General features: G+C 44.0%; 1 protein-coding gene across 14 annotated transcripts in view; it reads left to right on the plus strand.

Annotated features, from left to right (window-relative positions):
* The window catches only part of DLG5 (discs large MAGUK scaffold protein 5), a 116,036-nt gene that overhangs the window by 53,254 nt on the left and 47,097 nt on the right, over window positions 1–15,685 (plus strand). For 8 of the 14 annotated variants that reach the window (XM_081191486.1, XM_081191492.1, XM_081191496.1 and 5 more), the window contains exons 3-5: window positions 2,214–2,382; window positions 2,833–3,009; window positions 3,864–4,047. In XM_081191486.1, the coding sequence (XP_081047612.1) occupies window positions 2,214–2,382; window positions 2,833–3,009; window positions 3,864–4,047 (530 nt within the window). The remainder of the gene's footprint in view (window positions 1–2,213; window positions 2,383–2,832; window positions 3,010–3,863; window positions 4,048–15,685) is intronic. The other 6 variants (XM_081191493.1, XM_081191499.1, XM_081191495.1 and 3 more) reach the window with 1 other exon arrangement.

Genomic DNA, 15,685 nt, shown 5'->3' on the forward strand with positions numbered 1-15,685 from the left:
TTGGGGGTTGAATTTTGTGTCATTGCACGCAATGGAGGAGTGTGTATAAGTCTGCCACGCCCCCTTTTCTTGCTGCTTCTGGGTTCACAGCAATACATTCATGCACCATAACCAGCAATCTTTCCATCGATGCTGAGCTGGACAAGTGTAATGTCAAAATAGCTTTGGCAAGGGCCCACCTCCACAAAAGGGTATCGGAGAATGTGATACGAAGATGAAGGTCTACGAAGCCTGCATGTTCGGCACACTGCATTATGGAAGTGAGTCGTGGGCAACTTGCAGCCCTCAGGAGAGATGCCTCAACGCCTTCCACATCTGCATCAGGAGGACTTTCAGTAGCGCATGGCAGGATAGAATGTGAAACAAAGATGTTTCCCAAGTCCATATTCCCAGCATGTTCGCACTCCTGTCTTAGCGATGTCTATGCTGGCTTTGCCATGTCCACAGAATGGAAGATGGCAGGATTCCCAAGGATGTGCTCTATGGGGAGCTGGCTTCAGTCACCAGGGCAATTGGCAGACCATCTCTGTGTTACACAGATGTCTGCAAATGTGACACAAAGGCTAGTGACGTTAACCACACCATGTGGGAATCCCTTGCAGATGATCGAAGTTCCTGGAGAAAGGCCATCAAATTGTGCATCCATAGCAGTGACAAGGAGAAATGGCCGCTGGATGGGAGGAGAAGAAACAACACAGTGGTGCACAATCACACATCTTCATCTGCCCCAGCTGCAACAAAACATGTCTCTCCCGCATCAGTCTCTATACCTACAGCAGGCGCTGCAACTGCCAACAGTTTTTTCTTGGAGGTTGCCAAGTTGGAGGACACTGCCCTCTTTGTCCCCAGCCACCATATTTATATCTCCTTTTTTATCCCCAAAGTTCATGGACATTGTGTGTATAGTACATTGAACACAATACCATGTTGATGAGACACATCCCTGTTAGATGAGTGAGCCTACTTTGGTGATGAGTGGAAACTGGCTACCTGGAAGCAAGCCTGAAAAAGTGACCCACATACTGATTGGTTCTCAGGGCTGAGTGTGGAAGCAAAAATTGAGTTGTGAAGCACTTATTTAAGCTGACAAAACAAGCTGCACTTGGACGCAGTTGTAATAAATATGTTATGACAAATCCAGTTTGTCTGAAAAGAGGCACGTTACCGAAAGGTGGGGGAATAATTTAGAAAACGGAGCTTCGGTCTCCAGGCCCAAGCGTGTTGGAAGGAATTGGATTGGCTGGAGCGAAGGATGGAAATGCTGTGGCATGAAGCAGTCAGTCAGGTGGAAAAAAGAAGACAGAGCTTAAGCCCAGGTCACTTCCTTCACACTGAAGTGAGCTGTCAGATGAAATAAAAAGCCTTTTAGCATTCAGCTAGAAATGTCCTCTGTAAGGAAAGGGATGAGTGTTGCAAATCTTCCCCATCCCCTGAAGCTAGAGGGCTACTTGAAGCATATGCCAAGTCACACTTGACAATGCTAGGAAACCTTTTGTGGTAATGAAAAACTCAGGCTCCCTCTTAAATTGAGCAGAGAGAATCTGTTTCTGGGGGACATTTTAATGAAGAGAAGGGCTGTGGGACTTATTTCAGAATTTCCTCCCATGGAAAAGGCAGAATTTGAATCCCTTTGGCTCTGGTTTGTTTGTTTTATTGCTTTTGTCACCATTAGCTCTTCAGCTTGCTCCACAGTGCTCCAGTTGTCAGCATTTGCTTTTTTAATAATCTCCAGATAGCCTAGGATTAAGTAGAAAATCAGTGTAAGAGGAATAGGTAGCTGAAGACAGAATACTGTGCCCAGAGAGTAGGCCCTAAGATTTTATTCTTTATAAGAAATTTTACCGCTCTGTTATTTTGATAATCTTTGGGAGTCATTCAGGTGGCACTCAGTGGTATTCAAGCTGGTCTCCAAAGCTACACGGCCTAGAAACTTGACTTCAGTTCTCAATACATTGTGTTTAGATAACTAATTTTAGGGGATAACAAATCAGCAAAACAATTGTTGGTGGAAGCATTGTGGATAGCACCCCAAGTCTGTCTTTATTGCAGCCATGCATGGCCCTGGCAAATTTATCAGTCTTTTCCTTTGGAATAGCTTGTTCACTTATCCACCTTTTCTGGCAAACAGAATACTTGGGGGTTGTTTGGGGTTGTTTTTTTTAAATGCTCTTGTCTAACCCCCTAATTCCGTGCTTGTTTGTGTTTGGCAACAGGTACAACGGGTAAACCATCATCACCACCCCCTGCAGTCATTGATGTGAGGCAGATGAATGAGAAACTGGAGACCATTTTGTTTCAGCTCCGCCAGGTTACCCGTGAGAGGGATGAGTTGAGGAAGCGTCTTGCACTGTCGTCTCCTGGGTCAACCTTTGATGACTGCAGGTAAAAGACTGAACGGTCACATGAGGGTAAATTCCCAGGTCTAAAGCATGTGCACTTGAGCATGGGTCTTTGGCTCTTTTCCAAGCCACAGCTGTTTGAGTTGGGTGGGGGGCAGCTAAGGATGCCTAGTATGGCTCAGTCAGAGAGCATGAGACGCTTAATCTCAGGGTTGTGGGTTACAGCCCTGTGTTTGGCAAAAGATTCCTGCATTGCAGGGGGTTGAACTAGATGACCCTAGAAGATGACTGTACCAGTCTTTGTTAACTAGTGATGTTATCTTTGCAAATTATTTAAACCACCAGTGGCCAACTCTGTTCCATGTGGGTACAGAGTATGCTTAATACATCATTTTTGTTTCATATAAACTAACCTTTGGGGGAGGGGTGTGTGTTTTCTTTCACCTTAATACTTAAAATGTTTGATGTGTATTCATGTGAATGTTGTGTTAAGGTCATGCTCAGCTGAAATCTATCTTTGTGGTAGGCCTAGCCCCAAGCCAAACCATGATTATGAAAGGCTGAAGATTCAGTGCATGAAGGCAATGTCCGATCTGCAGTCTCTACAGAACCAACACACCAAAACGCTAAAAAGATGTGAAGAATCTGCTAAGGAGGCTGATTTCTATCAGTAAGTAAAGGCACACCGCATATGCACAGAGATGTATTTTGGTTTCCTCCTACCATTACTATGTGTCAGTTAAGCTGCCTTAGATTTTAATGTTCAAAGGTCCTTCATCGTAGTTTTCTTATCTCCAGCTTCAGTCAACTTTTAAAATGCCATCATTTTAACATCAATAAAGAGATGATGTTCAAAGCTTTTGGCTGCAGATTTAGGATTAGTTTTAAAAAATATCTTTGAAGATGGAGAGCCAGTTTCTGAAAATTATGGTGGGGAGTATAAGCTTAGCTTGGTGTGGATGACCTTCTCATCATACATTGATCATACTTGTCCCCTGCTTCCCCCTTTCAGAACCCTGCTTTCACTAGTCCCAAGTTGGAGTCCAGTGCAGTAAATAACACTGCTAAGGAGGATTCTCTTAAGGGCAACTAGACATCAAAAAAATGCATACCACCAGGCAACAGTGCAAATCTGGTGGTTTCTAATGGTGGATATTTCTTAATTTTTTAACTTCTTTATCAAATTGGAGGAGATGACACCACACGTAGTAATTTCTGTGTTTGATAGTCTATATAATGGTGGTGACTAAACTATGATCCTCCAGAGAGTCTTGGAATACAACTGATGTTTGGCATGCTGGCTGGACTGATGAGGAGCCCAACAACATCTGGAGAGACACAGCTGTATATAATTAATAAACCCCTCTGAGTCCAGAGGATTTGCTGTATTTGTGGTGGTTCTTTTATGGGGATGTTTACTTGATAAAGCAACGTTGCTGTTCCGTGTTTTCTGAAATTGCTTTTTAATTGTCGTTGGAGCATTTTTACAAGCGCTTCCTGTGTACATTTCTAATATCTGAACAGTACACTGCACAGTCGTCTGCTGAGTGACCAGTCACAGCTGAAGGAGGACATGGACACTTTGAAGCGGAAGAATAGCCAGTTGGTACGAGAGCACAATCACCTCCAGCAGTCATGTGAGGAAATGAAGAGACTTCATGATGAGGATCTGAAGGAGATAACAGACCTGCGCAGTCAGCAGCAGCAGGTAGCCTCTGCCCTGTTTTTGCCTGCTGAGTTCAGCTTCTCATTTATTTTCTATTCTCTTTCCACCCCCACTTATTTCTCAAGTGTTTGTTTGGGTACTGCAGGAGAGTGTCTCTTCCATTCCATTTCTTGAACACGCAGTGCTTATTCTTTTCCTTAATTTCCATAGATTTCCTTAATTTCCATACCCCCCCATTACTACAAGGAGCAGTTTACTTTCGATTATAACACAGACCTAGTTGTGTAAATTAGAAATGCTGCCATTTTCTATCTCATTAATTTCTAGTAAAGTGGGCTGCTCAATTTGCACTTCAGCTGCTCTTAATTTCAGAGATAGGAAGGATGATGGGAGGAGCAGTAACCCAACAATATCTAGAGCAGGGGTCCTCAAACTTTTTAAACAGGGGCCCGGTTCACTGTCCCTCAGACACTGTTGGGGGCCGGACTATATTTTTTGGGGGCTGGGGTGGGGGAAATGAACCAATTCCCAGGCTTCCTAGGAACTGCACATACCTAGGCTCCATTGTGCTCTTGGCAAGGAGATGTATCGGTCCCTTGCATCCTTGCTAGAGGAACTGAGCCAGAATAAAGGTAAAGGTACCCCTGCCCATACGGGCCTGTCATGTCCGACTCTAGGGTTGCGTGCTCATCTCGCTCTAGAGGCCGTGAGCCGGCGCCGTCCGAAGACACCTCCGGGTCACGTGGCCAGCGTGAAGAGGCTGCAGCTGGCGAGCCAGCACCAGCGCAGCACATGGAAACCCCATTTACCTTCCCGCTATAAAGCGGTACCTATTTATCTACTTGCACTTAAGAGTGCTTTCGAACTGCTAGGTGGGCAGGAGTTGGGACTGAACGATGGGAGCTCACCCCGCTGCGGGGATTCGAACCGCCGACCATACGATCGGCAAGTCCTAGGCACTGAGGTTTTACCCACAGTGCCACCCGCGTCCCTATGAGCCAGAATAGACAGGTGCAATTTTTGTGCTCCCATGGGTCTGCCTTTTACTGGGGCCAACCCCTGGGTACGCCACTGCTTTTTAGGCAATATACAGTGGTGCCTCGCAAGACGAAATTAATTCGTTCCGCGAGTTTTTTCGTCTAGCGAATTTTTCGTCTTGCGAAGCACGAAATCCCATAGGAATGCATTGAAATTCAATTAATGCGTTCCTATGGTCAAAAAAAGTCCAAACAAAGCCAAATTTGGTACAAGAGTTTATTAAGTGCTCTTTAAAGTCACACATACTGTAAAGAGCATTTCAAAAACTGAAGGAACAATAAATTAAGTTTCTAAACATGACAGAAAAACATTTAAAAATCAACAAAGTGTACAGTACATTTTCTAAGACTCTGGGGGACAACTCGAAGAAGGTTCCTCTTCCACTCTTTGCTTCTTGCTGAAGAACCCCCTCCTCAACTGTTCCCCCAGCCACCCACCACACAGAAATTCAAATCCAGATATTTTTTTAAAAAACAGCAGGGTGGCCCAATGGTCACAGAGAATCATAAAAATGCAGAAAAAAAACACACAAGCTTCCAGATTCTTGCAAACCCCTCCCCAACACCAAGTCCTTGAATTCCAAACACCCCAACCCAAAATCCAAAACCCCCCCAAAAAGTTTTAAAAGTTTAACTTACCAAATGGCTGCAAAAGAAGTTTCGGAAAAGCTTCAAAAATCACCAAAGTCTTCAAAAACCTCAAAAAAGGCTACCACACCGCGTTCTATCAGTTGCTCCTCGAAGTCAAGTCGCAACTGTATTAATGGTGTTAAGAAAAAGGAAACAAACTTGCAAGACGTTTTCGTTTTTCGTCTTGCGAAGCAAGCCCATAGGGAAATTCGTCTTGCGAAGCAGCTCAAAAAACGCAAAACCCTTTCGTCTAGCGAGTTTTTCGTCTTGCGAGGCATTCGTCTTGCGGGGCACCACTGTAAAGGGGAAGGATTGGTCTCATTGGTTCCCAGAGGTAGGAGATGGAGGCATAAAGAGCTCATTGACCTGTGCAAGTCCCACAAGCTCTTCTGTCCCATTCATTCACTGTTTTTGCTAGGCATCCGAAATGTGAATGTGAACATGTTAGTAGTGTGTGAAACTGCCCAAGCTGAACCTCCTGAAAGCACGTGATGGGGTTAATACTTAGGTCTAGAACCCCAAATTATCCTCCTGTATCCTCCTGTTTAGGGAAGCTTTTAACGTTTAATAGGTTATTGTATTTTAGTGTTCTGTTGGAAGCTGCCCAGAGTGGCTGGGGTATAAATAATAAATTATTATTACTATTATAGGAGTCAACTCCTAGGGGCCGAGGTCCCTTCGCCACAACCCATAAAATATTTGAGGGAGCCGGCCCCCCACGTTTATGGGCATTGCTGTTCAAATGCTGTGTATGTGTGTGTGCTGGAACTTGGGATCGATTATGCAGGGTGTAGCTTCCGTGACACCCACCCCAATATTTCAAGTTGGCACCCCTGTTCTGAATACAAAGGAAATCACCTTTTGCACAGGACTGAGCACTGGCTTTGCAACCTGACCCTTGTAGAGAAAGGGGGACAAGGATGGTGAGGGGTCTCTCTAATTTGCTTCCATTGCTGAAGCACGCAAAGTGGGGGGAACTGAACAGCCTGGCCAGAGATGGGAAACAACTCAGGCGAAGTGCACGTAGCCTCTTCCACCCAGGCAAGGAACACGGGGCGCATTAGGGCCCTGCGGGAAAGCGCTTCAAGTGGAAATGGCACTGGATCCAATGTTCATTTTCGAAAGAGACCCCAAGTATAATTGCAGGGAGGTTTTGGTGCATTGGGTTAATTCGCAACAGATATGTTAAGACAATAATGGTGAGTGCGCACTGGAAAAAACAGCTTAGTTAAAACTCCTCAGTATTTTGGATAGGAAGGTTGAGCATGGAGATCCAAGATTTGCTAGGTCATTCACCACCTGGAACAGGAAACGCACTTGGACAGCTGTTACAAAGCAGGTGAGATACTTCACTGCCTCTGCCATCATGGATCCCATCTCCTTTCTTCTTCCTTTTTGGAATTTATGCCATAATTGTTCAGCTTGGACTTTGGTGGAGAACCACTTCCACTCCAGTCACCTACCTTTTCTGTTTCAACTACCACAGAGCCTTCTGTAAACCAGGGGAAACTGTGTTCACTAAGTGGTAGGAGTGAAAATAATAATAATAATAATAATAATAATAATAATAATAATAATAATAATAATAATAATAATAATAATAATGATGCTTCTATCTTTGTGCATGAGCATAGGCTGCTGCTGATCCTACTCTCTATGCAGGGTGCTGGTTTTTACTCCAGGCCAGGCTTTTGTTAGTGAATGCTTCTTATGGAAAGCACTGTGAAAAATCTTTGTTGAAAACTTTTAAATAAAAATACTAATAAGAAACACTGTGAACTAAAGGGCCAAAATATGGTGCATCGGTTCTGGTGCTTTGGCAAGAGAGATGATAGTCAAACCTTGGTTGTCGAACATAATCCATTTCGGAAGACCGTTTGACTTCCGAAACATTTGACAACCGAGGAGCAAAGGGCAGTCGACAAAGTCAATGGAGGGAAGGAAAAAAACACCTCTCCAGAAGCCCTTCAGCTTCCGAAAATCGTTGAAAAGGTGGATCAGTTACTTCTGGGTTTCCGGCATTCAGGAGCCAAAATGTATGATAACGGAGGCGTTTGGGAGCCGAAGTTTGACTGTACCAATCTTAACCTGGGGCCCCCATCATTTATTTTCCTGTTTGCTTTCATCACAGACGATAGCAAAAGAACGAATCTGCGGCTTCTCTTCTCAGTATGTTGAAGTGAATTGTGTTGGTCTGGAACAGGAGCTACGAGTGTGCATCCATGCGTTTGTCACTGCCCATCAGGATTAGTCTCATTCTGAATGACATGGGGGTGGGAGGCAAACAGCAACATGTGCCAATCTTTGTAGGTGCGTTGAGCTTGGTGTCTTTTCAGCTTGTTCAAAAGGCACAAGGAGCCTGATGGCTTAAAAGGACAGAAAGTTGGGATCAGATTACTTCCACTGACAGAGATGGCCACTGATTCTCCCGTACAGCAGCTGACTAACTTGTAAGTCTCTTCCTGCTTGCTGTTGCCATGGTGGCACCCTTTGGCCCAGCTCGGATTATTTACTCATCTTCCTATCAAGGATTTGAATGGGAGAATTCCCTCCTTGTTAAATTTTCTCTCCTCTTCTATCACGATTATGCTCATGCCTCGACTTTTATTTATTTCCGTTAAAGAGCAAGCAGTTGAAAACGCAAACATTTTCAGAGATGGCTTAGCCTTCGTTTTCTATTTGTTTATTAAGGAGTTTCAGCAGAATTATTTCAAAGGGGCACAAACTTTTCTGCCCCCCACCCCCCAGTGGAAGCAATTGTTCCATCGCTGCAGTCTTTGCCTCTATCCCCCTTTCCAGAAGCTTCGGTTTTTAAGGGAATTTGCTGTGCCTGTATAAGGCTGAATTGCATGTTACTTGTGCACAAATATTGACACTGTACACAAGCACAAAGTAACCCAAGAAGGGCTGCAAAGAGTGTGTGTGTGTGTGTGTGTGTACTAAATGCATTTTATAAGCATTTGGTGTGTTTTGTTTTTTCTATATATACTTGCTGTAGCTATGTTATCACAGATCAAACAGCAACCACTTATATTTGTGCCTTTTCATACATTCCTTGTGCATGATTCCAATCCTGAGTTACAACAACAGCTGGTACGTAGTCCCGTGAAGTTGGTGAGGGATATCGGTGATCCTGAAGAATAATATGCAGTCTGAAATGTAGAGAGGTGGAGTCCCCTCACCCTGAATTGCACCTCTGTAGGAAGCAGAAACCTACACTGGCTTTCCACACATACATGTTGATATGAAAATATGCAGTTATTTAGTTGGATTTGGGCTCAAACTGGAGTAAGACCCCTTTGTTTTGGCTCTGCCCTGAAATATGTGAGTTGCCAACTTTTCTTTTTTTAAAATAAATATTTTTTTATTAATTTTTCATTAATAACAATCCAATGGTAACCACATTAATACATTTCCAAATCATGCCAAATCTCAATACTAGCCAATTAATCTGAATTAAACATTTTGCCTGACTTCCCGTCTTCCTGCTCTTGGAAGTTGATGTTATTCCCTTAATCCTGCGCCAGCTCTCTTACTTAGTCCAAGTTCCACCATTCCTATCCAACCCTTTGTTCTCGCAGCCAGTGATGAATGACTTTCCATCATATTTTTATAAATCCATATTCTTTAGCTTGCAGAGGGAACTTTTTAGCTTGTAGAGGGAATTTGCAGAGGGAATATTTGCTTTCTTCCTTTGTCCATGTTGAAATCAAAACACCTTCCTTCACATTGCTTCTCCCTTGAGAGCTCTATTTCAGGTATGCAACAGCTGTCCATCTTACTTTGAAATCGAAAGTAGTCCAGGTCTGGCCACGACTGGATCACTTCCAATTAAAGTCATACCTCAGGTTAAATATGCTTCAGGTTGAGCGCTTTTGGGTTGTACTCCATGGTGACCCGGAAGTGACGGAATGGTCAAAATGATGTCATGTGCGGAAGCGGCAAATCGCGACCCACACACGCACAGACACAGGTTATGTTCGCTTCAGGATGCAAATGGGGATCCGGAACAGATCCTGTTTGTGTCCAGAGGTACCACTGTATTATCTTTTTGCTTTTAACGAGCTGGCATCTCATCCAAACTGTAATATATAGAGTTGAGCTCTTTTTAAATGACAATGTGTGAATCCTCATAAAATTCCGCACAATCCATTCTTTCAGCATTCTGTAAATAGATCCATAAGTTCTTGTTATGTCCCCCTGCATTCCATACATAGCTGTAATCCATTAGTAATTTCAGTCCCTTGATGGTTAATTAATAGTTAATTGTTTTTCAGTGAAGGCTTGCCAATTCATAGCACAACAGTAAAGTAATATAAAGAAAGAACAAAGGCTTTCCTTCACCTACTAGCATTCCAGTTGTGATGATGAAAGTCCTCTCCAGTTCATAACATGGCACTCAGTGGCTGATTCATTTTGCAGGTTATCTGTCTCTCCTTCCAGGAACACGCCTGCTTCTTAAATCCAAATTCAAATACTTCTCATAAAAAACAGATACCTCCACTCATGGTGGCAGCATTGGGGAGTTTCCAATACGTGCAGCGCTACCCCCTGTGTCCCTGCCCCCACATTCCATCAGAGCAAGAGGCAGTTATTGGATGATCCATGAGGGAAAGCTCCCCCCCCTAACCCGGGGGAGGGGCTTGCAAGGATAATTACTCCCAGATTATCCTTGATTGCCTGCACGGCTGGCGTCCGCTAGTGCGAACACAGCTGCTCGCAGTGGCGGCTGAGCTGTAAGCCATGAGTTGCCAACTTTTCAAGAGCAAAAGGGGAGTTGATTTTGTCTGTTTTCTTACTCCCTCTGCACCCCTTTCTTCTCTGTTGGTAATTCCCCAATTCCTCTCAGATGCATGTGGCAGAATCTGTTTGCCCCCCCCCCCATCCATTTGTGGGTATAACTTTCAATACAGCCTTTGTGCGCATAGACTGATTTTGTGATCGATTGTTGATTTTCGCCTGGGAAACTGACTTCACGAAATACTGTACACATTGCAATTTTGACGTGTGGACTGTCATTAAATATTACGCCCCATTGTAGACAGCTTGGGGAATTGGAAGCAGGGCAGGTGTGCCAGGTGGGTATGGGAGGTAGATAAGGAGTGCTCTTGTTCCCTGCCATGCATAGGGGAGCAATTAGGGCCCTATCGACTCATCTTTGATTTATAGAAAGACTTGTTTTATCATTAAGCTTTGGATGAATGAGGTGGGTTGGCGCTCCCCTATAAAAGTAGACCTACTTGGGCGGGAGTTAGATTTAAGACTGGGCACATGGTGCATCTATCTTCTTCCAGACAAGCAGTCAGTTCTTGATAAGGGACAGTTCCAGACTGTTCCTATTTTGTGGTGGGATTCAGTCACTGCCGCATACAGCCAAAGTTGTTCTTGCACAACAAAGCCCCACCAATCAGACTTTTCGAGGTAAGAGAAGTGATTGGAAAATGCACTGGGAAGTGTGTGGTGGCTAGACACAATGCCGTCCTCATCTTCTTGCAAACTTTGTACAGGCAAATGAGGATGAATGCTCACTAAAGAGGTCATCTGGAAGTGACCGAGCTCAGTTTACTGTGGAAGAAGTGAACCCTTATCATTAGGACTACCTTAGGTCCATGTTTAGTAAGGCCTGAATGTGGCACTCTTGATTTTGTCCTCTTTTTAGAGTTTGGGTAGCTCATGGTCAGCTTTTCAGACCTTAAACCTCCCCCTGGAAACACCGTATTTACTGTGCTGCAGGAGGAAAGTGTTTGCATATATGTGCATACCATCCCCTTATGAAGTGTGTCACCCAACAGAAGGCAATCATTTAAATCCATCCCTCCTTGATTATGCTGGATAAGTAGTGACATTGAAACATGGAGGTTCTGTGTAGCCATAATGGCTAATTGCCATTGATAGACCTGTGTTCCATGAAGTTAACTTAATTCATTTGCCTTCAACTGCATCTAAGCTAGTAGCCATCGCCACATCTTGTGCCAGTGAATGCCAAAATTTTTGTGTGAGACCTACATATATAATGTCCTCCACTCACGCAGAGGTGCTGGCAGGCAAGGAGGAGCAGGTTGTTGGATCTTGATTAGTCATTCAAAAACTCAGGACCTGGGGTCTGGTCTGGACTTGCGCTGATGCTGTCAGGGCCAGTGTGTCCCGTTTGAGGCAAAACGTGAGGTGCCAGTGCTGGTGCCGCTTCTCTGCCGGTGGGAGCAGGCCCATGGGCGTGCCACCTCGGGGGCTTCTGCCGTCAGAGGCAACTGCTTCACCCGCCTCAGGGTAGGCCAGGCCTGGATATTGTGCAGAGGAAGGTGGTAGCAATGATGTTTGCTTCTGGGGAACAGGACTCCCCCCACCCCCACCACTCTAACCCGAGGCTTCTTTTCCCCATTGTGTTCTTCACCAAAAGTTTTGAATGCTGTCCTTTTCAAACCAACAAAGGGTTCTTTTTCTCTTTGAGTATTTTATGAGCAGTCTCTGGAAATAGATGCATGCCTACCAATTGACCCCGATAAACGTGTATTAACATTGACAGGTTCATTAAAACAAATGTTCTGGAAACAATCCATGCTCCCTTTGTTGAGAATATATTTTAATGGTTTTAGCTTAATTTTGAGCGTTGTGCATCTATAATAGGGCTGCAATGGACATTGTAACTGGTGTGCCACCTTGTGGTAGACTTAAACGGAACTGCAGTTGCTTTTTGTCTCATAATAATCGACAGTAAATCAAAGAAAGGAGGAGCTTGGGGCCAGGGGGGGGGGGATGATTTTGCCATTCAGACTTAGAAGGACACAGTGGGAGAAGATCCATTTTCAGGAGACACCTTTGGGCGGGGTGATATATTGGGAGAAAGCCCCGGGAAGAGACATTGGATTAAAAGTGTCAGAAATCAATAGAAGGGAAGGGGAGAGTGTATGCAAGACATCCATATTATTTTGAAGGAATACGTCAGTAACTGTGTCAGGCAGGGCAGACCCTTCGTCTTGCTGGCAGCTTTAATGCCATGTGTAGCTTTACATCTTAACATTTGCATTACATACATCTTATCATCATCATCAAACCTTTTATTGGCATCACATACAAACATCCGTAGTAAATCAATACAGAATTACCAGCTCCCCAATGTCACAAAACATTTGTCAAATGGAAAGAGGCGAAAAAGTCTAACGTTACATCTCTAGGTCTCCAGGGAGATCAGACGTCTGCAATACGTTTCTGTGACAAAAAAAAACCAAATAAAGATATTTAGCCACTAATTTGGTGAGCTCCTGATCATTCCCCAGTAATAGAAAATGTATGACCTCCAACTCTGGTTTCCATTTGGGGATGCAGAGTTGATCTAGGAACTGCTGGTGGAGATCAGCATATAGTTTACATTTAAGAACCATGTGAGTAAGAGTTTCCAGCAGGTGGTCTTCACATGGGCAAATTCTTTCTCCTTCCACCATTCCGGAGAACCTACCCCAAAGGAGGTTTGATGGGTTTGAATTAAACCTAGCCAGCGAAAATGCCCTTCTTTCTTGAGGGATAAGCAGAAATTCAAGATAATTATAATTAGTTTCATGTGCCCAAGAAAGCTGAAAGTAAAGAGGGGAACATGTTTTCTCTGCTGCTGCTGCTGTTAGTTCCTGGTGTTCAATGTCCCACAACCTAGTTTTTATAACAGCCTTGGCAGATGGTGGATTGCAAAAGTTCCATTGACAGTTCAAGTTGCTATACCTTTATGTTAAACTTGTAGCCCTGGGGAAAGAAAGGGGTCTGACAAGACTTCGCTGAGGAGGTGATCTTTGTCTAATGTGAGGTAGATGTTTAACCAACATAGAAGAAATCTCGCCCAGGCAATGGTCTCTACCTTGTGTTGACCTCGCTCTAGACACAAGGCTGCATAGGGTACACAATGTGGGACAGCAAAAATCTTAAAAAGGAAAGCTTCCTGCACTCTGTTTACCAGCTGGGTAAACCCTGGCAGCCAGACTAGAATTCCATACAGCAACTGAGCTATTATTTTGGCGTTGAAGACCTTGAGGGCAGAGGGGATATGCGAATTACCTCTTGTTATGCAAAATCACATTATGGCCTGCATAGACATCTTACTGGCATTCACCGTGGGCATTGCACGGTGCAAGGACCATAGAAGCCTATAATGGAATGTAATTCCCAGATAGTTAAATTCAAATACTTGCTGGATGGGTTTTCCACCAAATACCCAGCTACAGCTCTTGCGTGAATTCCCAAAAACCATTCTTTTGCTTTTATCAAAATTCATGCACAATTTCATTCTGGACAGATAGTCAGTACAGGAATTTAACAATCGTTTTAGGCCAATTCTTGTCCGTGAAAGCAAAATAATGTCATCTGTGTATAGGAGGATGGGAACGCTTGATGCGTTGAGTTTTGGGCTATGGGCATCCATCTGTTTTAGTGAAGAAGCGAGGTCATTACGAAAAAGATTAAAAAGAGAGGGAGCAAGTACACAGCCCTGCTTTACTCCTCGGTTTATAATGACGGGATCTGTCATTACATTCCCTGGTGTTGTTCTTATACGACAGGTGTTCTTTGTATAAAGTTTTTTGACCAAGTATAGTAATCTAGGTTCTAGGCCCATTGTCTCCAATTTGGTTTATAACAGCCCCCTGTCAACAGTGTCAAAAGCAGCCTTGATATCTAGGAAGGCCACATAGAGACATTCTTTATGAAGCCGCGTGTACTTAGCAGCTAAGTGAGATAACACCAAGAAGTTGCGTAAAGTGGATTTCCCTGGCCTAAACCCTGCCTGCTCTGGACCTATGATGTTATTTTCATCAAGCCAAGTAGTTAGTTTATTTAGCAGATGTTTAGCGTACAATTTTCCTGATGTTTGACAATAGACTTATTGGCTGATAGTTGGATGGCAGCTTTTTGTCACCCTTTTTAAAGATTGGGATAATTGTAGATTGCTGCTATGAGTTAGGCATGATACCAGATCTATCTGTCACAGTGAATAGATCCGCTAGTATCAGAGCCCACCACTCTGACTTGGCTTTGATGAATTCAGATGGAATAGCATCAGGGCCGGCAGCCTTTCCTTGCTTTCATCTGATCAATTAAACTTGTAACTTAGGTAATGGAGACAGGGGGCCACTCATCCGCAAAAGTAAAAATGGCATGGTCTTGACTGTCAGGTGGAATACAGTCATCGAAGAAAACCACCTTGAAATGCTCTACCCATGACAATGTCAGCGAATCATCCTGTGTCTGTGGGGAGTCTGCTACAGCCTTCCGAAATGTCTTATGATCTTTCGTTAGGATGGCTGAGAGTAGAGTATCCCAACATGCCTGATTATATCTTATCCGGCTAAGCTGGATAGTTTCCGTGAGTTGTCGGGATCTGGAGAAGTAAATGTCAGGCAATCGAGAGCTGCCCATCTCTCTGAACTCTCTATAGATTCTCCTAACCTCAGTTTTAATTGCTATGGTTTCTTTATCGGTCCAATCATCAATCCCCCTCTCCTTGGGTGGCCAAAGCGAGTGTAAATGGGACAGATCAGTTATTACAATGTCGATAAATTCCTCGAACCGAGTGACTCCAACAACAGGGGAAAGTTCACATTTCTCTACCGAGAGCAAATGGATCATACGGTAAGAATTCACCAAGCTTTGGAAAAGAGATAATGTATGCTCGTTAACTCGTAGCCTTGTGTGCTGGGGTCTCGGTTCCTGGGGGGATGGATTAATTAAGTGTTCTGTCTTTCTCGGCGGAAAGACAAGTTTGCAGTATAGAGGGAGATGGTTGCTGAGCATAGGATCACCTATGTGGAACTCAACCATATAGGGCATCATTTTAGTGGGAATCAGAATATAGTCCACTACACTGTTTCCCTGTAGGGAGATGTAGGTAAAATTCCCAGAGCCTTCCCAGTCAGTTAGCCCATTGAGCCACGTCAGGGCCCTGGTGGTGGTCAGCTTAATGAGTCGCAGACCAGCCAAATTAATTACTGGGTCCCGGGATCTACATTCCCAAAAACAGAAGTCTGGGAGAACAG

Source organism: Podarcis bocagei (assembly GCF_964188305.1).
Source record: "Podarcis bocagei genome assembly, chromosome: 4".
Classification (NCBI taxonomy): domain Eukaryota; kingdom Metazoa; phylum Chordata; class Lepidosauria; order Squamata; family Lacertidae; genus Podarcis; species Podarcis bocagei.